This window comes from Castor canadensis, chromosome 8 (genome assembly GCF_047511655.1).
Source record: "Castor canadensis chromosome 8, mCasCan1.hap1v2, whole genome shotgun sequence".
NCBI lineage: Eukaryota > Metazoa > Chordata > Mammalia > Rodentia > Castoridae > Castor > Castor canadensis.
This window is the reverse complement of record NC_133393.1, coordinates 110,243,740-110,264,913: the sequence shown is the minus strand read 5'-3', so window position 1 is coordinate 110,264,913 and position 21,174 is coordinate 110,243,740. Positions and strand designations below refer to the sequence as shown.

At 36.3% G+C, this 21,174-nt stretch overlaps 1 protein-coding gene across 11 annotated transcripts in view; it reads left to right on the top strand.

Annotated features, from left to right (window-relative positions):
* The window catches only part of LOC141425797 (uncharacterized), a 239,909-nt gene that overhangs the window by 52,377 nt on the left and 166,358 nt on the right, over window positions 1–21,174 (top strand). Inside the window, exon 4 of one of the 11 annotated variants that reach the window (XM_074083908.1) lies at window positions 7–406. The exons of the other annotated variants lie outside the window; for them this stretch is intronic. Within the exon in view, the coding sequence (XP_073940009.1) occupies window positions 7–62 (56 nt within the window). The 3' untranslated portion in view covers window positions 63–406. Of the gene's footprint in view, window positions 1–6; window positions 407–21,174 lie in introns of those variants that run through there. 11 annotated transcript variants of the gene reach the window in all.

Below are 21,174 nucleotides of genomic sequence, written 5' to 3'. Positions count from 1 at the left end.
CTTTAGTGCTAGAGGTCATAATCGAGGACCTCCTGCATGCTAAACACATACTCTACCACTGAGCTACACACCTTAAGCTCCTAGATTGTTGCTTGTGCTTGGAAAATCTTCAAGATGGATTGACAACTGTAGCAGCAGAATGAAGGAGAGCTATTTGCCCTCTCACGATGTGTTGAGATAAAGAATGCATGAGTGTTTATTGTAGACCAGAGAATCATTGTATCAATTACTGCTAATCCACATTAGCAACAACAGAAACTACCCCAAAACAGGGGCTTAAAACAAAAGCAATAATTTTGCTAATAAGTCTGCAATTTGGGAAGGCTGGCTTATCTGGACTGTGTTGGTTGGGGTGTCTCTGCTTTGTGCTGCTAAGGATCTAAAATATCTTCATTTCTGTATTTGGTGCCTTAGGTGGCAAGGCTAGAACACTTGAGGTCTGGCTGAGCTTCTCTCTCCAGGAGGGTAATTGAACTTATTTACATAATGACACTGGACTTCAGAACAGCAAAAACAAAATGAAACCAACCAACAAAAACCAATAACAACACCAGAACAACAACCCATAAGCTATAAGATCTCTTAAGATGTAGACTTGAAAATCACACAACATCACTTTTGCTGCATTTTATTGGGATCACCCCAGTTTGAAAAGGAAGAAAAATAGATTCAATCACTTCATGGGAGGGGAGGAGAAGTCAAGTTACAGAAGAGGAATGGGATGAAGGAAGAATGTCACAGCTAGCTTTAGAGACAATTTACCTCAGCAGATTGTTGTAAGCTACCTTACAACAACAGTCAATGTAAGAACTTTTCATTTCTTTTTCCTCTTCTCCCTCCCTAACCCAACTTCTATTCTGACGGAAAACAGAAGTTCAGAAACTAGTTAATGAATTAGAGGCAGAAGAGCAGGGAAAGGAAGGAAGAATGTACTCACTCCTAACTTGCCTGTGTCTAGCCTGCAGCAGACCCTTCATGTGACAGGCAGGAAAGTTTTAACATTAAAACAATTTTACAGTTTTGATTATTATCTGATATCGGATACTTAAAATTACTGTGCTTAGACTGTATTTGTGACCTACCATGATTATAGGACTTTGTGTAAGGGTAACTAGAAAAAAAATATGAAACTTGCCTGAGTTTTAATTCAATGACAGCAAAAAGACTTGATGTATCTAAAAGCTTGAAAAAAGTCATGGGAAACACAAATTGTTTAAAATATGAGCTATGTATAGCTGAATTTTCATGACAATTAAGCAACCATTTAAAGGTCAGGCGTGCAGTGCATGGCAGTAATCATAAACACCCGGGAGGTGGAGGCAGGAGGATTGTGAATTCATTGTCAGCCTGGGCTACATAGTGAGACCCTGCCTCAAAACAAACAACATTTAAAGAGTAAAAATCTCAGTGTAACCAGATACTTATTTTCATGTGACATATCACGGAATGTTCACTTCTAGCTGTGTCATCTTAGACAAAATACTTAATCCCTCTCTGTTTCATATTTTTCATATGTAAAATAATATCCATCTTGTTGACTCATGGGAATTAGATAAAATCTAGATTAAGTGCTTAACACAGTTCTGAAAAATCATAGCTTTCAGCAAGTGATGGTTATCGTCGTCATGTACTACCTTAAATTGTTTTACAAAATTAAATTGTTTTTGTAAGAAATTGTCCTATTCTTTATTTCCTTCATGTTAGGACACGCTCATCTGGGGGCTTTAAAAATAGTAATAGTTTAATTAATGCAGTGATAGTTTTAAAATGCTCGTCATAATGACTGGAACATAGTAAGTGTTCAACAAATGGTGGCACTATTACAGCTAATTGACACCAGCCTTTTCTCCTCCCTCTCTTCCTAACATGTATTAACTATACCAGTTCTGATACTCCATTTAATCTTTTTGAATTTCTGTCTCTTCATGTGTAAAATAGGGCTTTTACTTACTTATCTACTTAACAGGGTTGTTATGATGAGTAAAATCATTTTCAAAAGTACTTGTAAACACTATAAAAATATGAATTAACATTATTGTTGCTTAATGTACAAGTTACCTCTTTTTATATTATAAATCTCTCCCCAAATGATTTTGAATAACAGTTTTTCTGTAAGAACACAGAGCTGATAATTCCATTTACAAACTGGCTTCCAAAAATAGGTGTGTATTTTCTAGCCCTTACTCATAGATGCTGCGATTTCAGGTAGTAAAAAGATTGGGCTGTTAAAGGCAGCAGCAGTTCTTTGTGTCCTGCAGGAAGAATCCATTGCAGGACATGTGGATGTAAATGGAGTTTATTAAAAGTTAGGGAGGAGAAATACAAAGGGGAGCATGGTGAACACAAGTGGAGTCTGCCAGCAGAGAGAATGTGCTTTTCTTTCTTAGGTACTTTAAAAATTCATGCTAATCTATGGGAAGGGAGGAACCAGGTGATTCCCATCCAATAATCAATGAGGGGGGAGGGGCATTGGCAGTTCCTGAGCCAAAACATGGTTAATCTGATGGTTATTTTTTTAGAATTCACCTTTTGCTTCAGCATCAGACTAGTACACCTTTTGAACTCCACCTGGGCAAAAATAATTCCTTAAAAGGTAGGAAGTCAAACATATGGGCAAATCCACATATGACTAAATAGGTTTACTTTTATAAACGATTTGCTCTTGATTGTACATCTGTAATTATGAGCGACTGATTTTTTTGTTTCAGACTACTCTACCCACACTTACTACACAATACCAGTTATTCCTATTGACTTAAGAAATGAAACCTGTTATTCTAAATAAAACATTATGAAGGCAGATTGGAAGTTCTCTTTATAGTATATTCTGAAGTCAACATAAGATTCCTTCGATTACATGTATCAATTCTCATGCTCACTGTCCTTGTTAGTATTCATGATTGAGAATCCAAAGCACAATTATTCTAGGCCCCCAGGACAATTAAAGTAAAGCCTTTTAGTAATAGAGAGTCAACAGGGACTTCAGCACCCGTCTAATTAATTACTTGGGTTTACCTAAATTTATGACTGCCCCTTAAAATTAGTTAGGGACAGACAGCTTGCAAAAGGATTCTGCTTGTCCAAAAAGGCACAGGGCCAGTAGAAGGCTCAGGAACTGCTCGTCATTGCTACTGGGAAAAAAGCAACCTGAGATAGGGCAAGTTTATTTTCTTCTTGGATGCAATTTACAAATGATGTTTTAGAGAAATGACAATAAAACAATGCTGTGCCATCAAGTTTTCAATTTTCATCTTTATTTTCCAAGGCAAATTTATTATTATACTGAGTATGATAAATAGACAATGGGGAAAAAGTGCTATGTATATGTGAAAAAATTAGTTTAAAAGATAGTGTTTATAATACTGTTCCTTAAATAGTAATAACTACTCCATATCACATGCAGTGCTTTTTTTGTTGTATACTTTTATAGTATGTATTGTATCTATTACCCATAAAAATGTGAAGTTAAACAACATTGAAAATAACTAGTCCAACATCCTAATTTTACATAAGGGGAGACTGAAATCCAGATTTGCCAGCTTTCCCAAGGATGCAGAGCTGGTTTATGGCAAGATCACATAAGACAGTGATCCCAGTTTTCCAACTCTTAGTCTTATAGTCTTCCTCTCCCATGCAGACTATACAGATAATACTCTTATGTTAAGAAGTAAAGTGTTCTATTCTTTGTTAAAATTATACTAAAAACATGGTGCTCTGGCTTAGCAACCCATTAAAATCACCTGGAGATCTATTAAAACTACCAACACTAGGCTGTACCTCTGATCAATTACATCTGAGGAAGGGATACAGGAATCACTATTTTTCAAAGGTTTCTAGATAATTTCAAAAAGCAGCCAAGTTTGAGAACTATTGTAATAAAATAATTGTAATAAAAAGCATGTGTCCTCTGCTCAATTGTTTCTAACTTCTAAGTTCTACTTCCAAAAACACTTGTTCTCTAAATTTAGACCTATGACCTGTTGCATTGGTATTTTCAGTGGGGCTTTTTTGTAATGGTCATTCATGGGGGTCCATCCCAAAGTATGGAATCAGAATCTCTAAGGATGGAGTCCAATTAACTGTGGTTCTTATTCATGTTAAAATGTGAGAACCCCTACCCTATAAGCTTTCATTTTTTTAGTATTTTTTAGCAATTTCCTCCATATTTACCTCCAAGTCTACATATTGTGTTTATAATCCTGTTTCTTGATTTGATAATTTTATATTTCATGTTGACTTTCTGTTACGATAAATGAGGATTTACTTAGTTCTTGGTAATTTTTCTTCTTTCTTCATACCATTTTTTTCTAAATCAATTAGCCTGTATTTATTTATTTATACCATAAAATATTGTTCCTTGTAAAGATAAAATAAATCTAAACTTATATACCTTTCCTTATATACTTATTGTTTTTCCTGGGGATTAATAATTGCCTCATTTGTTTTGTGGCTCATTTCTCTCTGTTTCTCTCTGTCTCTCTCTCTCTCTCTCTCTCTCTCTCTCTCTCTCTCTCTACAGGGTCTCACTGTGTAGCCCAACGTAGCCTCAACCTCCCAATCCTCCTGTCTCATCCTCCCAAGTGCTAGGATTACAGGTGTGCACCACCATGTCTGGCTTATTGGTTCATTTTCTGTTATCTATCCTTAATCTCTTTACCTGCTCTCCATATCTGTTATATGCCTACTAATATAATTTTCAAGATCTAGCTCTGTCCATCTCATTTGGAAAAGCATCCTGTGAGCCCTCCACCCTCCTGCTCTGATCTGGAATGGTCATTTTCTGAGGTAGGCTATTCTGGAATTTAACCATCCTTGACCTTTCTCTCTCATACTATATCCACTTTACAGGCAAATATGCTGACTCTACCTTCAAAATTTGTCCAGAAACTGATCCCTTCTTTTGACCTCTTCTGCTGTCATCCTGCCAAAGCCATCATCATCTGTCTGTCCCCTTACCCACTGGAATAGCCTCCTTAATTCTTCCACTCATGCCCCTTTCAACTTATACTCCACACTGCTGCCTTAAAAAATATAGCTCACATCATGTCTCATATTTGTATAGTTCAGTGTAACTAAAGAAATTAACTAATTACCATTTGGGAAATCTTTGTTTCTCTATGTGCATGTTGAGTTAGGGATGGCACTGGGTGTGGATTGTTGGTGATTGACAGATTATGAGTTTGGGAATTAACTTTCTCACTGATTGCCCTGCAACCCCTCATGAGTACTCACTTGTCAATAGGGATTGTTGTGGTTTGAATCTGAAATGTCCTTCAAAGGCTCATCTGTCTTAGAGGCTTGGTCCTCACTGCATCAGTGTCCAGAGGTGGGGGTTGTTCAAAGTATTAAAGCATGAAGGCTCTGATTTCACTGATGAGTTAATCCATTGATGGGTATATTATTTGATGGGTTATTGGAAGATGCTAGAAACTTAGGAGGTGGGACCTAATTGAAGGGAGTGAGCCCTCGGAGACAAGCCCTTGAAGACAGAACCTTGTCCTGGATCCCTTTTCCTCTTTCTGCTTTTTTGCTTCCTTGCTTCTGTGAGGTGGGTAGCATCTTCTTCCACACACTCTGGTTGCCATGATGCCCAGTCTCACCACAGTCCTAAAGACAATGGAGCTGCCAACCATGGACTGAAATTTCAGAAATTGTGAGCCACAATAAGCCTTTCCTTCTTTTAAATTGTTTTTCTCAAGTGTTTTGCCACAGGACAGAAAACTGGCTATACCAGTATGTCACAAATATCTTCACCACTTATTTTAACTTTTTGTTGTATAGATATATTTTTATGCAATCAAATTTTCAATATTTTTCTTAAGTTTACTGCTTTATTTCATATCGAGAAAGTCTTAGTGTGAAGAATAAAAACATCCTCCCAGTATGTTTTCTTTTCAATTCTTATGCTTTTATTTTTAACCTTACAAAAATTAATCTTGGCCCTTGGGGTACTGGGATATAACCCAGGACCTTGCACATGCTAGACCAGTGCGCTAACATGAACCATGCCTTTAGTTTTTGCATTTTGCTTCTGAGATAGGGTCTCTTACTGCTCAGGTTGGCTTTGAACTCATGGTCTTCCTGTCTTCACTCCCCAAGTATCTGGAATTATAAATCACCATGCCTGGTTTGTCATCTTGACCCTTTTATTGCGTTTGGCTACATTTTGAGGGAGGGATCTAATTTCATGTTTCCCTAAGTGATTAGCAAATTCTCCTCACAATATATCTTTTCCTATTTTGAGTTTGTATGCCACTTTAGTATAGTTGAGGTTCAGAAATTTACCACATCAGATGGACAGGCCTCCAATTAGTGTTTCATTTTGGTTAAGAATTCTTTTAAAAAGTCAACCCTTGAAAGAATATGAGTAGAAATACTATAGTATAAGTTACTTAGATAACATTGAGATTCTTTTTATACCCAGCTGAGATAAATGTAGCTAAGAACAATAATTCTGGCTCTAAAGGTCAAATATTACTGGGAAAGAAGATATTGAAAGAAGAGTTAATTTTTAATATAGGATATGGATGGAGAAACTATTGCCTTCTTCAACCATACTGTGCCTAGGAGCTATCACAACCCTCTTCACAGCAATCTGTGCCCTAACACAGAACGACATCAAAAAAATCATCGCATTCTCAACTTCCAGTCAACTAAGCCTAATGATAGTTACCCTTGGAATTAACCAACCCTACCTATCATTTCTCCACATCTGCAATCATGCATTCTTCAAAGCAATACTATTCATATGCTCAGGATCCATCATCCATAGCCTCAACGATGAGCAAGACATCCGCAAAATAAGTGGATTAGCCAAAGCTATACCATTCACAACCTCCTCTCTGACAGTAGGAAGCCTAGCACTCACAGGCATACCCTTCCTAACAGGATTTTACTCCAAAGACCTTATCATCAAATCCGCCAACACGTCATACACCAACACCTGAGCCCTACTAATTACACTTGTTGCAACTTCCTTTACAGCTGTATACAGCACACGAATCATTTTCTTTGCCCTCCTGGGGCAGCCCCGGTTCTACCCACTCATCAACATCAACAAAAACAACCCACAACTTATAAACTCTATTAAACGATTACTCGTAGGAAGCATTTTCGCCGGGTTTATTATCTCAAATAACATCACTCCCATAAATAACCCCACACTCACTATACCATTATACCTAAAACTAATAGCCTTAGGAGTCGCTATCCTAGGATTCACTATCGCAATAGAACTCAACAACATAACCTACAACTTAAAACTAAACCTAAACTCCAACACCAAATCATTTTCTACAATACTTGGATTCTTCCCAACTGTTATACAAGGCACAATATTGCCTTGGATAGGCAAAGTTTTCTCATTTTTTATAACAATTATTGAAATTATTCAATTTTTGTCAATTGAAATAATGAGGATTCACAACATGATTTTTTGGTAACCAAATTTTTCTGCTATTTACTGATATTTGAACCAATGTAATAGCCCTAAAAAAAATAACCACAAGGACAAATGGTTCAATGAACATTCTTTCTCTGGAAATGTGAAAATGGGCAAGGGAAAATGCCAGATCTTTTCATTTCTTCCAGGGCAACACCTATCTTTCAGTATAGGGTTGAATGAAATCCATCCACAAATATGGAATAATTTTCTCCCATTTCACCATGTGAATGCCCTGAACAACTAATGTCCTTACTTGCCTTCACAATGATTCAATGTGATCTAATACAAACCCAACCATCTGTCTGTGTTTTCTTCCATTTGCAACATTTGTTCTTCCTGCTGATCTGACTGATTCTTTTCTGTTTTCTGTTTCACATGGAACAAGCTGTCCCAGAAATGTACTTCTTAGCCAAAAACAAGTCTCTTGGACTATAGAAATTCTCCTACTGCATTCACCCAGATAGTAATATCAGAAATTATTTTAAATATATATGCATATGTACCAAATTCTTACTGATAGAGGCATTTTAATTTGTTGGCAAAGCTAAATATATATAAATCTAAAACCATCCTTGGAAGAAATAAGTGTAGTTTTTATTACATGTAGCCTAGAGGATCGTTAGTGTCATGATAAAGTAAAATACCCAAATTATTTCTTGAAAAGCACCTCTCAGCACCTCCTTCTGGAATCACTTGCCTTCCTCTGGAAATACATTCTTTTTGTGTTCCTTCACTGAAGGCCTTTTGATGATAAATTTTCTCTGTTTTGAGTTTCCTTTTTTAAAAAAAACTTTGATAGTATATTTCATTTTCTTTCTCAAAAGATTGTCAATTGCCTATTATTCCATTATCTTTGGCTCCCATTGTTGTTATTAAGATGTTAGCTGTCAGGTTTTTTTTTTATTCATATGTGCATACAATGTTTGGGTCATTTCTCCCCCCAACCCCCTGCATCCTCCCTTTCCCCCCCATCACCACCCTCTCCCCCCCACCCCCTCGCTACCCAGAAGAAACGACTTTGTCCTTATCTCTAATTTTGTTGAAGAGAGAGTATAAGCAATAATAGGAAGGAAAAAGGGTTTCTGCTACTTGAGATAAGGATAGCTATACAGGGAGTTGACTCACATTGATTTCCTATGCATGTGTGTTACCTTCTAAGTTAGTTCTTCTTGATCTAACCTTTTCTCTAGCTCCTGGTCCCCTTCTCCTATTGGCCTCAGTTGCTTTTAAGGTATCTGCTTTAGTTTCTCTGCGTTGAGGGCAACAAATGCTAGCTAATTTTTTAGGTGTCTTACCTATCCTCATATCTCCCTTGTGTGCACTCGCTTTTATCATGTGCTCATAGTCCAATCTCCTTGTTGTGTTTGTCCTTGATCTAATGTCCGCATATGAGGGAGAACATACGATTTTTGGTCTTTTGGGCCAGGCTAACCTCACTCAGAATGATGTTCTCCAATTCCATCCATTTACCAGCGAATGATAACATTTCGTTCTTCTTCATGGCTGCATAAAATTCCATTGTGTATAAATACCACATTTTCTTGATCCTCTCATCAGTAGTGGGGCATCTTGGCTGTTTCTATAACTTGGCTATTGTGAATAGTGCTGCAATAAACATGGGTGTGCAGGTGCCTCTGGAGTAACCTGTGTCACAGTCTTTTGGGTATATCCCTAAGAGTGGTATTGCTGGATCAAATGGTAGATCAATGTTTAGAAGTAGCCTCCAAATTTTTTTCCAGAGTGGTTGTACTAGTTTACATTCCCACCAACCATGTAAGAGGGTTCCTTTTTCCCCACATCCTCTCCAACACCTGTTGTTAATGGTGTTGCTAATGATGGCTATTCTAACAAGGGTGAGGTGGAATCTTAGTATGGTTTTAATTTGCATTTCCTTTTTTGCTAGAGATGGTGAGCATTTTTTCATGTGTTTTTTGGCCATTTGAATTTCTTCTTTTGAGAAAGTTCTGTTTAGTTCACTTGCCCATTTCTTTATTGGTTCATTAGTTTTGGGAGAATTTAGTTTTTAAGTTCCCTATATATTCTGGCTATCAGTCCTTTGATGTGTAGGTGGCAAATATTTTCTCCCACTCTGTGGGTAGTCTCTTCATTTTAGAGACCATTTCTTTTGATGAGCAGAAACTTTTTAGTTTTATGAAGTCCCATTTATCTATGCTATCTCTTAGTTGCTGTGCTGCTGGGGTTCCATTTAAAGTTTTTACCCATACCTATTAATTCCAGAGTATTTCCTACTCTTTCCTGTATCAACTTTAGAGTTTGTGGTCTGATATTAAGATCCTTGATCCATTTTGAGTTAATATTGGTATAGGGGGATAAGCATGGATCTAGTTTCAATTTTTTGCAGACTGCTAACCACTTATCCCAGCAGTTTTTGTTGAAGAGGCGGCCTTTTTCCGTTGTATATTTTTAGTGCCTTTGTCAAAGACAGGTTGGTTATAGTTGTGTGGCTTCATATCTGGGTCCTCTATTCTGTTACACTGGTCTTCATGTCTGTTTTTGTGCCAGTACCATGCTGTTTTTATTGTTATTGCTTTGTAATATAGTTTGAAGTCGGGTATCGTGATACCTCCAGCATTGTTCTTTTGACTGAGTGTTGCCTTGGCTGTTTTTGGCCTCTTGTGTTTCCATATAAATTTAACACTAGATTTTTCCATCTCTTTAATGAATGTCATTGGAATTTTGATGGGAATTGCATTAAACATGTAGATTACTTTTAGGAGTATAGACATTTTTACTGTTGAGTCTACTATTCCATGAGTATGGGAGATCTCTCCACTTTCTATGGTCTTCCTCAGTCTCTTTCTTCAGAAGTTTATAAAACTATAAACTTGTAGAGTTCATTCTTGTGACCTCTTGTCACAAGAATGACCTCTTGTAGAGGTCATTCACATATTTTGTTAGGTTTATACCTAGGTATTTGATTTTGTTTGAGGCTATTGTAAATGGAATTGTTTTCATATATTCTTTCTCAGTTTGTTCATTATTAGTGTATAGAAATGCTAATGATTTTTCTATGTTGATTTTATATCCTGCTACCTTGCTGTAGCTATTGATGATGTCTAGAAGCTTCTGAGTAGAGTTTTTTGGGTCTTTAAAGTATAGGATCATATCATCTGCAAATAGGGATATTTTGACAGTTTCTTTACCTATTTGTATTCCTTTTATTCCTTCTTCTTGCCTAATTGCTCTGGCTAGGAATTCCAGTACTATGTTGAATAGGAGTGGAGATAGTGGGTATCCTTGTCTAGTTCCTGATTTTAGAGGGAATGGTTTCAGTTTTTCTCTGTTAAGTATAATGCTGGCTGTAGATTTGTCATATATAGCTTTTATAATGTTGAGGTACTTTCCTTCTGTTCCTAGTTTTCTTAGAGCTTTTATCATGAAATGGTGTTGGATCTAATCAAAGGCTTTTTCTCCCATCTACTGAGATGATCAAATGGTTTTTGTCTTTACTTCTCTTAATGTGGTTTATTATGTTTACTGATTTTCATATATTGAACCACCCCTGCATTCCTGGGATGAAGCCTGCTTGGTCATGGTGAATGATCTTTTTGAAGTGTTGTTAAATCTGGTATTTGGTTTGCCATTATTTTATTGAGAATTTTTGCATCAATGTTCATTAAGGAGATTGGCCTATAGTTCTCCTTTTTGGAGGTGTCTTTGCCTGGTTTTGGGATAAGTGTAATACTGGCTTCATAAAATGTGTTAGGCAGTTTCCCATTCCTTTCTATTTCATGGTCAGTTTAAGGAGGATTGGTGTCAGGTCTTCTTTAAATGTCTGATAGAATTCCCCAGAGAATCCATCAGGTCCTGGACTTCTTTTGGGGAGACTCTTGATTGCTGCTTCAATTTCATTTTATGTTATAGATCTATTCAGGTGATTAATGTCCTCTTGGTTCAGTTTTGGATGATCATATGTATCTAGAAATCTGTCCATTTCTTTAAGATTTTTGAATTTATTTGAATATAGGTTCTCGAAGTAGTCTCTGATGATTTCCTGGATTTCCATGGTGTTTGTTGTTATCTCCCCTTTTGCATTCCTGAGTCTACTAATTTGGGGTTTTCTCTCCTCATTTTAGTCAGGTTTGCCAGGGGTCTGTTGATCTTGTTTATTTTTTCAAAGAACCAACTTTTTGTTTCATTAATTATTTGTATGGTTTTTTTAGTTTCTATTTTGTTAATTTCAGCTCTTATTTTTATTATTTCTCTCCATCTATTTTATTTGTTTTGGGATTTGCTTGTTCTTGTTTTTCTTTGCTGTGTCCCATAAGTTCTGGTAGGTTGTATTTTCATTTTCATTGACTCCAGGAACTTTTTATTTCCTCTTTTATTTCATCAATGACCCATTGCTCATTCAGCAATGAGTTATTCAGTTTCCAGCTGTTTGCATGTTTTTTGTCTTTACTTTTGTTGTTGAGTTCTAGTTTTATTGCATTGTTATCAGATAGAATGCATGGTATAATTTCTATTTCTTTTATTTGCTGAGGCTTGCTTTGTGCCCTAGGATATGATCTGTTTTGGAGATGGATCCATGGGCTGCTGAGAAGAATGTATATTGAGTAGAAGTTGGATGAAATGTTCTGTAGACATCAAGTAGGTCCATTTGATCTATTATATATTTTAGATCTAGGATTTCTTTATTGATTTTTTGTTTGGATGACCTATCTATTGTTGATAATGAGGTGTTAAAGTCTCCCATGACCACTATGTTGGAGTTAATATATGCTTTTAGGTCTTTCAGAGTATGTTTGATGAAATTGGGTGCATTGACATTGGGTGCATATAGGTTGATAATTTTTATTTCCTTTTGGTCTATTCCCCCTTTTATTAGTATGTAATATCCTTCTTTATCTCGTTTGATCAATGTAGATTTGAAATCTACACTGCAGAGTCAGTATTGCTACTCCTGTCTGTTTTGGGGGACCATTGGCTTGGTAAATCTTCCAGCCTTTCATCCTAAGCTTATGCTTATTTCTGTCAGTGAGATGGGTCTCCTGTAAGCAACAAATTGTTGGATCTTCCTTTTCAATCCATTTCGTCAAATGGTGCCTTTTAAGGGGGAATTAAGTCCGTTAACATTAAGTGTTAGTACTGATAGGTATGTGACGATTGCTGTCATTTAGTTGTCTTAGTTGTTTGAAGGTTTGATTGTGTGTACCGAAGTTGAGGTTACTCTCTACTTTCTTGTTTTTTCTTTTCCTGTAGTTTGGTGCTACCTGCCTTTTCATGGTTATGTTGGGTTTCACATTCTGTGTGCAGAATCCCTTGGAGAATCTTTTGTATTGGTGGCTTTGTGGTCTCATATTGTTTTAGTTTCTTCTTCTCGTGGAAGAGTTTTATTGCTTCATCTATATTGAATGATAGTGTTGCTGGGTAGAGTATCCTGAGGTTGAAGTTATTTTCATTCAGTGCCTGGAAGATCTCACCCCACACTCTTCTTGCTTTTAATGTTTCTGTTGAGTAGTCTGCTGTGATTTTGATGGGTTTACCTTTGTATGTTACTTGTTTTTTCTCTCTTACATCTTTCAATATTCTTTCTGTAGTTTCTGTACTTGTTGTTTTAATGATGATATACCGTGGGGTAGTTCTATTTTGATCCGGTCTGTTTGGTGTTCTGGAGACCTCTTGCATCTGTATGCGAATAGATTTCTCTAGATTTGGGAAATTTTCTGTTATTATTTTGTTGAATATATTACACATTCCCTTTGCTTGCACCTCTTCTACTTCTTCAATGCCCATGATTCTCAAGTTTGGTCTTTTGATGGAGTCAGTGAGTTCTTGCATTTTCTTTTCACAGGTCTTGAGTTATTTAACTAATAGTTTCGGTTTTTCCTTTAATTACCATTTCATCTTTGAGTTCTGAGATTCTGTCTTCTGTTTGTTCTATTCTGCTGGATTGGCCTTCCATTTTGTTTTGCAATTCTGTTTCGTTCTCTTTTCTGAGGTTTTCCATATCCTGGCTGTTTTCCTCTTTAATGTTGTCTATTTTTGTTCTGAGTTCATTTATCTCTTATTAATTGTGTTCTTTGTTTCACTTTGGTATTTATACAGTGCTTCTATGGTTTCTCTTATTTCTTCTTTTGCTTTTTCAAATTCTGTTTTTGTTGTGTTTGAATTTCTTGAGTGTCTCCTGTACATTTTGTTTGACCATATCCAGTATCATCGCTACAAAATTCTCATTGATTACCTGTAGTATTTCTTCTTTTAGATAGTTCTTGTGGACTTCATTATGTTCTTTGGCATAGTTTATCTTCATTTTGTTCGAATCTGGATCTGAGTATCTGTTTTCTTCATTTCCCTCTGGTTCCTGTACAGTTTCCCCTGTTTTTTCTGTCTTCCCATCATTGCCCTTGGTGGTGTTATTGTCCCTGTACTGTGTGCAATTAAGTATTTTCTAGCTTGTAATAATAGCAGTGGTGATATTTAGAATGGAAGGGTGAGAGGAGAGGGAAAGCAAAGAAGTTAAAGAAAGAGGGAAAAACAGGTGAACAAACAAAAAAATGTAACAAACAAACAAACAAAAGTTTCAAAGATATAAATGGAGAGATAGTGTACTAATTCATGGTAAGCTGAACAGGCATTAGAGAGACAGAGAGAGGATTGAAAATAAAAAATAAATAAATGAAAAAAAATCTCCAAGTTCAAATGCAATAAAGTTTCAGTCTTAATAATTTTGTTGTTAGTTCCTCAGTCTCCAATCCTGGAGATGGTGTCTCAGAAGTAGTTCTGTTGTTGTCTCATCAAAAGGGAAAAAAACTAAAAAAAAAGAACAAAGCAAAACAAAAGAACACAAAACAAAAACCACCCCAAAGTGTCCCAAGTTCAAATGCAATACAGTTTCAGTAAGTTTTTCAGCATGCAGGTGTAGTTCGGTTGTTGTCTCATCAAAGGTAGGGAGAAAAAAAATGTCTGGAGATAGTTCTGTGAATGGCTATCTGAGGCTATGGCTCACATGCCTGCTGCTGTCAGCCTGCTGTTGCTGGAGGCTTTATTTATGCAGATCTCAGGAGTGAGCTTAACACTCACCTAGCCCTGCAGGGTTTGTTTACTTAGAATTCTCCTGGGTGCAACCGCCACTGCTACAAGCTTTCCCTTTTCCAAGCATACTGGGGGAGGTGACACTGCACCTGGTTTCTCAGGCCTTTGTGTTTATTTACAGTTCACATGGGAAGTGGGTCTCCCCCCCTCCTGTGGAGTTTTCCTCCCACTTCCACTTTTACAGGCTTTTCTACTCCTGATTGCTGGGCATGTGCTCCTGCCTTCTCCAGCCAGCTTGCTGTGAGGGATTTCCCCTCCCCCTTCTTCAGCACTCAGGGTGCCCCGCCCTCTTTGCTACATGTCTTTTTTGTTGTTACTGCTTATTATTCAGTTTTTTTTTCCTTTTTTTCCTGGGTGGGGGTCGGTCTGTCCAGGGGACTATGCTGATCTGGCCCAGGGTTGTCTGTGGGAGTACTGCGTGCTGCTTAGCTCACCTTGTGGTCCGCGTCTTCCCAAGTGGTCTGGGTGCTGGCATCTGGTGGTGGCACAGGAGCCTTCCTGATTTCTCTATTTAACGTGAAGTGGAGATGCTATGCGCGGGCTGGGGGTGTGGAGGAGTCAAAGTTTTGCCTCTTCTTGGTGGTTTTTCCTGTAAGGTGTGTCTCCAGCGTCTCTCCAAGATTTTACTTTAGGAGGCATGCTTTCTGCTTCCTCCCTCTAGCTGCCATCTTGGAATCTCCTTTAGCTGTCAGTTTAATTGTGTCTTCCTTGTGGGTAATTTATCTTTTCTTTCTAGTTGCTGTTAAGATTTTCTTCTTGTCTTTATTACATCGCAACTTCCTTCTATATGTCTAGTGGGGGTTTATAACTTATATTATTTAGAATTTATTAGGCTTCCCAAATGTGACAAATGATGTTTTTCATCAACTTCATAAATATTTTATCTCATTTTTATTTATTTTTGGTGTTTTGAGACAGGGTCTTGTTATGTAGCTTAGGCTGGCCTTGAACTTGTGTTCCTTCTGCCTCTACCTCTTAAATGCTATGATTACAGGCATGTTCCACCATGTTGGGCCAACTTTAGAAAATTATTAGCCATGATTTTTTCAAACACTGCTTATCTTTGTATGAATTACCTTCCTCCTGCAAACCCAGTTAGTCTTTTCAGTTTTTATGTCTTAAATTTCTGTTTGGTGTGTAATGCACATTTGTGTCTCTGAGCTGCAACCTGAATACCATTTCAGTCTTAAAATTCATTCATTAATTATAAGAAGATATATAATTTTCTTTTTAAACCTTTGAGTTTTAAACTTAATTTATTTCATTTTCATTTTTAGACATTCAGTATGGTTAGTTTTCAAATGTTCCTGATCATGTTCAATTGTCTTTTTTTCAGTGTTCACATTTTTCAATTTTTGTTATATTTCTGTAACCATATTAAACATAATTCAAATATTTCCAATACCTGAAATCTGTCAACGTCTGGTTATCTGCTATGTTGTTGACTCTCTTGTCTGATAGCTTGTTTCCTTTTTTGCTTGTGATTTTAGAATTATTATTAAATACTACTTAGAACTCTATCTGTAGGAATTCCTTGAGTCTAGCATAAGAGTATGTTCCTTAAAGAAGAATTTGTATTGTCTTCCTCCAGTGGCCTAGAAGCAGAATACACTCAACTCCACTTAAATTTCAGCATTCTGTTAATGTAGACTTTTACCCCAAACCCTTGTGAAGGTCAGATAATGCTCACAATTTTTTGTGGGAAGACTGTTTTCATTTTTAACATGTATTCAGAGCCAATGCTGAGGCAAGTGATCTATTTTATTACCCATAAAGTTTCATTTTTTTTTTTCACGTGAGGTTGTAGGCCTTCATGTAGTGTGATCTTTGGTCTACTCAAGACTGTTTCCATATCCTCTTCTGCATATTACCTCTTCTGCATATTAACTCAAAGTTATCATGACTCATACAGTTGGATAAGAATTTAATAGCTTCAAAGTTTCCATGTTTTCCAGATGTTGTGTTGCTGATACAGTCCTCTCTTCAACATATTTTATTAGTTTATTGTAGCTCATTCAATTTAAAATGAATTATCTTTAATTTTATAGAAAATATTTGGATGTTCTGTGGAGGGAAAGTTTTGGGATCTCTTCCTCAGATTGCCACACTGTGTATATTTTTTTCTCTTTCACTTTTGGAGGATCATTTCACTGGATATAGAAATCTAATTGATTTTTTTCAGCACTTTAAATATTTTTTATTACTCTCTTGCTGGAGTGGTTCTGAATAAGAAATATATTGTAATTCTTATTCAATTTCCTGTACATATAAGATATTATTTTTCTTTTAGCTTCTTTCAAAGTTTTCTCTTTTTCTTTAGCTTTCTGAAATGTGTATAAGATATACCTAGATGTAAATTGCTTTTATTTTTATATGTTTATTTATGTTTGGTGATTTTAGAGCTTCCTGGAGTCTGGTTTAGTGTCTGTCATCAATTCAGGAAAATTATTGACTATTATTACTTCAAATATTTTCCTACTTTATTTCTTCTATTATTACATTTATACATATGTTAAACTTTTTGCTATATTAATACAGTCTTGAATGTTCTGTTCTTGTCTTTGTTCATTCTTTTTACTCTTTGCATTTCAATTTAGAAAGGTTTTTGAGATTATCTCCAAAGTCACTGGTTCTTTCTCAGTCATGGTAAGTCTAAGCCAATTGAGCCTACTAAAGGTATTCATCATTTCTGTTACTCCAATTTTTTCTACTATTTTCTTTAGACCCTTTCTGAGAATTTCTATCTTTCTGCTCATATTATCATAAAAATTTGCACTTGTCTCCTTTTTCCACTAGGGCCCTTAACTTATATTTTAAATCCCTTATCATGTAATATCATGATATATCATGATATATCAGCATCTATGACATAGCTGAGTCTGATTCTGACAGTTGCTTTATCTTTTCAGACTGTGTTTTCCTGCATTTTATCAAGTTTTGTAATTTCATGTTAAAAGCTAGACATGTTGTTTTAAGTCATAGGAACTGAGACAATGAGGCCTTTAGTGAGAGAATGTTACTCTTACTTGGCCATTTGCTGTCTAATGTTTGTTATAGCCATAGGTACTAGTAGATTTAAATTTTTCTCCTCCTCCCTCCTTCCTCTTTCTCCTTCTTCCTCTTTCTCCTCCTCCTCCTCCTGTCTCCACTCTTACAGAGCAGTCATGTGTACTGCTCCTCAAAGACAGTCTGTGGCTTTTAGCTCTTTCAACTGTAAGCCACTGGTATACTAAAGCCTTGCTGGTATGGTGGTAGGGTATGTGGGAAGAAGAGCAATTTATAATCTTCTGATTGAGTTTCATTCTTTTAATGAGCTGGGCCTTGGGTATGTGGCCTTCACAAGTGTTCCCATTCTTTCTTCACTGGTATAGCTTTTATAGTACATGACACTCACACTGGTTACAGTGTTCTCAATCTATTTCTTAAGCCTTATCGACTCTGTTAACTATTGCCCTCCCTGTCCACCTTTATATGATTTAGGAAGGCAGAAAGAGGCTGGGGTGAGCAGGAATTTCCTTTCTCAAACTGGAATAAATTATCAGAGTTATGTTCTGGTGAAGACTTCCTGGAAAGCAGACTTGTTATGGAGCAGGGTATAGATGTTTTGCAAAGGTTACTTTCCCTCTCTTCCTGCCACAACAAGAAGGAATTTTTCCAGGATCCTCACAATAAGAACTTAGTAAAATTCCTAGAGAGAAAGCCCATGAGAGTGTGGAGGTCTCCCAGCAATTTCCCTTTCCAAAACTCTTTCTCCAGGAGTTTTTTTTTTTTTTTTTTTTTTTTTTTTTGGCAGTACTGGGGGTTAAATTCGGCAAGCTTCCTACCACAATAGGGTCTCACTTTATGCTCTAGCCAGCCTAGGGCATGATCCTCCTATTTGTGCTGGGGTAACAGGCATGTACCACTGGGTCCAGCCATTGGTTGAGATGGGGGTCTCACAAACTTTTTGCCTGGGCTCCTTGAATTGTGATCCTCCCAATCTCTGCCTCCTAAGTAGTTAGGCTTATAGGCTTGAGCCATTGTGGCTGATGTCTCACATATCACTTTCACACAGTCTCAAGCAATTTATTAAAATTCCATTTTCAAGTGTTCATACTGTTTGATGTCTCCAGGGGCTTCTGCTCCATCTAAGCAGACATTAGTTGCTTTATTTCTCTGGAAACATGTCTCTACAGATAGAGACAGTTTGCTCCAAAGTATTAGTTCTCAGATGAGTCCAAGAAAAAGTCATTGACTTTTAAATGTTTCCAGATTATTCTTATGAGAATAATTTTGTAGCTGAAATTAGAAGTTTCACTACTGACTTTTAAATTTTCATTATAGTTTAGGTTATTTGTTTTCAAACAACCATCTCTGATTAATGTAAGTTGCTCTGGTCACCAATCAACAAGAGCTATAGGAAAGTTTTGTCAGTGAAATTTTAGATAGGACATCTCCACTATGATGAATAAATTTCAACTGTTTTCAATAGATTTATTAATGTACTCAAGATTCAAATTTCAGGAATTCTGGAAAGAGACAAGGGTAACTGCAGGGGTTTTGAATTTACTTGAATCCTTTTTCCAAATTGGAGTGAGAAGCTAGGTAAGAAAGCTATCTGAAGAGCATTTACAACAGAATTAGATCGTGAGATGTCCCTCTAAATCTTAAAATACCAATATCAGAGGCCTATGGTTATCACTATCTTTGTGGAAGAAACCTATAAAATTTAAGATGATCTTATTTTTGCAAGGGGGGAAGTCTTTGGAGTTAGTAAAATGAAGACTGTTAGAGTGACTGGAAAGTCTCTTTCTTAATGTGGGTAATGCTTACAGGGAATACATGTTTACTTATAATCATTCACTAAATCATGTATTTGTTTCATGTGTTTTTCCACATTTATCTTTTACTTAATAATAATAGGACTAAAAGATGTAGAAAATCATATTTCAGGAAAAGAATTTGCAACAGGCCTGTTTAGGGTATAGGAGCACTGATTAGTTAAGGACAAGTCATTCCCACCAGATTGTGTTATTCCCCAAAGGAACTAGGGTTGCTCTCAAATGGAGCAGTGGATGGTAGGCAGCCTAAACTCAATACTTTTCTAGTTTAGTGTAAATTTTTCTATGGATTTGGGATAGCACTGTTATGGTATATGTCAATTCTATTATTTTAAGCAGCAAACCAATTATGGGAGTAAGACCATTCAAAAGAAGGTTCTTGGCTGGAGCTGTATGTAGCTCAATGGTAAACTACTTGTTTAGTATAAAGTTTAGTATACATGAGGCCCTATGTTCAATCACCAACAAGAAGGTTCTGAAGTTCAGCTAACTGGAGAACTAAGAAATTCCAAAACATGGTTTTATAAAGAAGAATATATGTAATTAATTATAGGTAGCACAAACAATATGGGCAAAATATATTGGGCTTTTCAAAAGGTTAAAATTTTCTGGTAACTTCTGATTTCTTTTCTGAATGTATATGAGATTTTTGGATTATTTTTTATTTTTATTTTCTCTTTTTTTTTGCTTTTTGAATTATTTTAAACCATTCTCTACACTCTGTAATATTGTAACATTAAGAAAAATAGTCAGTTACCTCAAAAATTATTCCTTTTTGCATTGTTTATTAGTGTTTTGAACAGTTAAGACAGATTAGAGCCATGATAACTCCTGACTGATGGCTCCCCAAACAGTATAAGCCAGTTTTTCCCTCCCTGAAATCTAGGGATTGCATTTGAAATGCCAAAAAAAATTAGAATTTAAAACTGTAAATTCCCTTCTCAATGAACTTACAGTAAGTTTTCTTTGCCACTCTTCTTCAGGGAGTTTGGATTTAAGTCACATTCCCAAGGGATACTAAGCCCAGGCATTGCTGAAATAAATTCAGACAGAATCAAAAGAACTGGGTTCTTTTTGGCCACAGTTCATTCTAGACATTGTCAAGTAATTCTTTCAGCTACTGCATTGTCAGATCTTTCCTAGACTACTCTGTTAGCATTCCATTTCTTAAGAAAGGAAAGCATCTGCTGAGCAATTAAAGTAATACCAAGATGGTTTTCTTGGAAAAAAAATAATGCTTAGAGGAAATCTAATAATGGCACTTAAAGAAAAGAAACTTTAGGCCATTTTTTCACCTGTATTAGGGATACAAGATAAACATACAGATTTAAAACTTTAAGTTAGGTTGAAGAAAAAGCATATTAAACTGGGCACCTGTGGCTCACACCTATAATCCCTAGCTTCTTGGTAGGCTGAGATCAGAAGGATCATGATTTGAGACAAGCTTTGGCAAATATCTATCAAGACCCCATCTCCAAATAACCAGAGCAAAATGGACTAGAGGTGTGGCTCAAGAGATAGAGTACCTGCTTTCAAGCACAAAGCCCTGAGGATTTGATTTAAGCATAGCTAACATTTAATTGAGCTTTGAGGCAAGTTGTTCAGTAATTTTCCTGGACATTCCAAATAATACAGAAAAAAAGCAAATCATTTCTCAAGATCTTTTCAACATCTATGATGCTATAAAGGATGGCACTCTGTAGCATATTAATTGGTACACTGCCTGTTTCTTCATTTCAGGTCTTACCTATTAAATTACTGCATCATTTTTCCCTGATAATTGATCCTTGTCTCTGTATAACTCCTTGACTTTTCCTTCTTCTCTTTTCATTTGCTTGAAATTGTTTTTTGGGG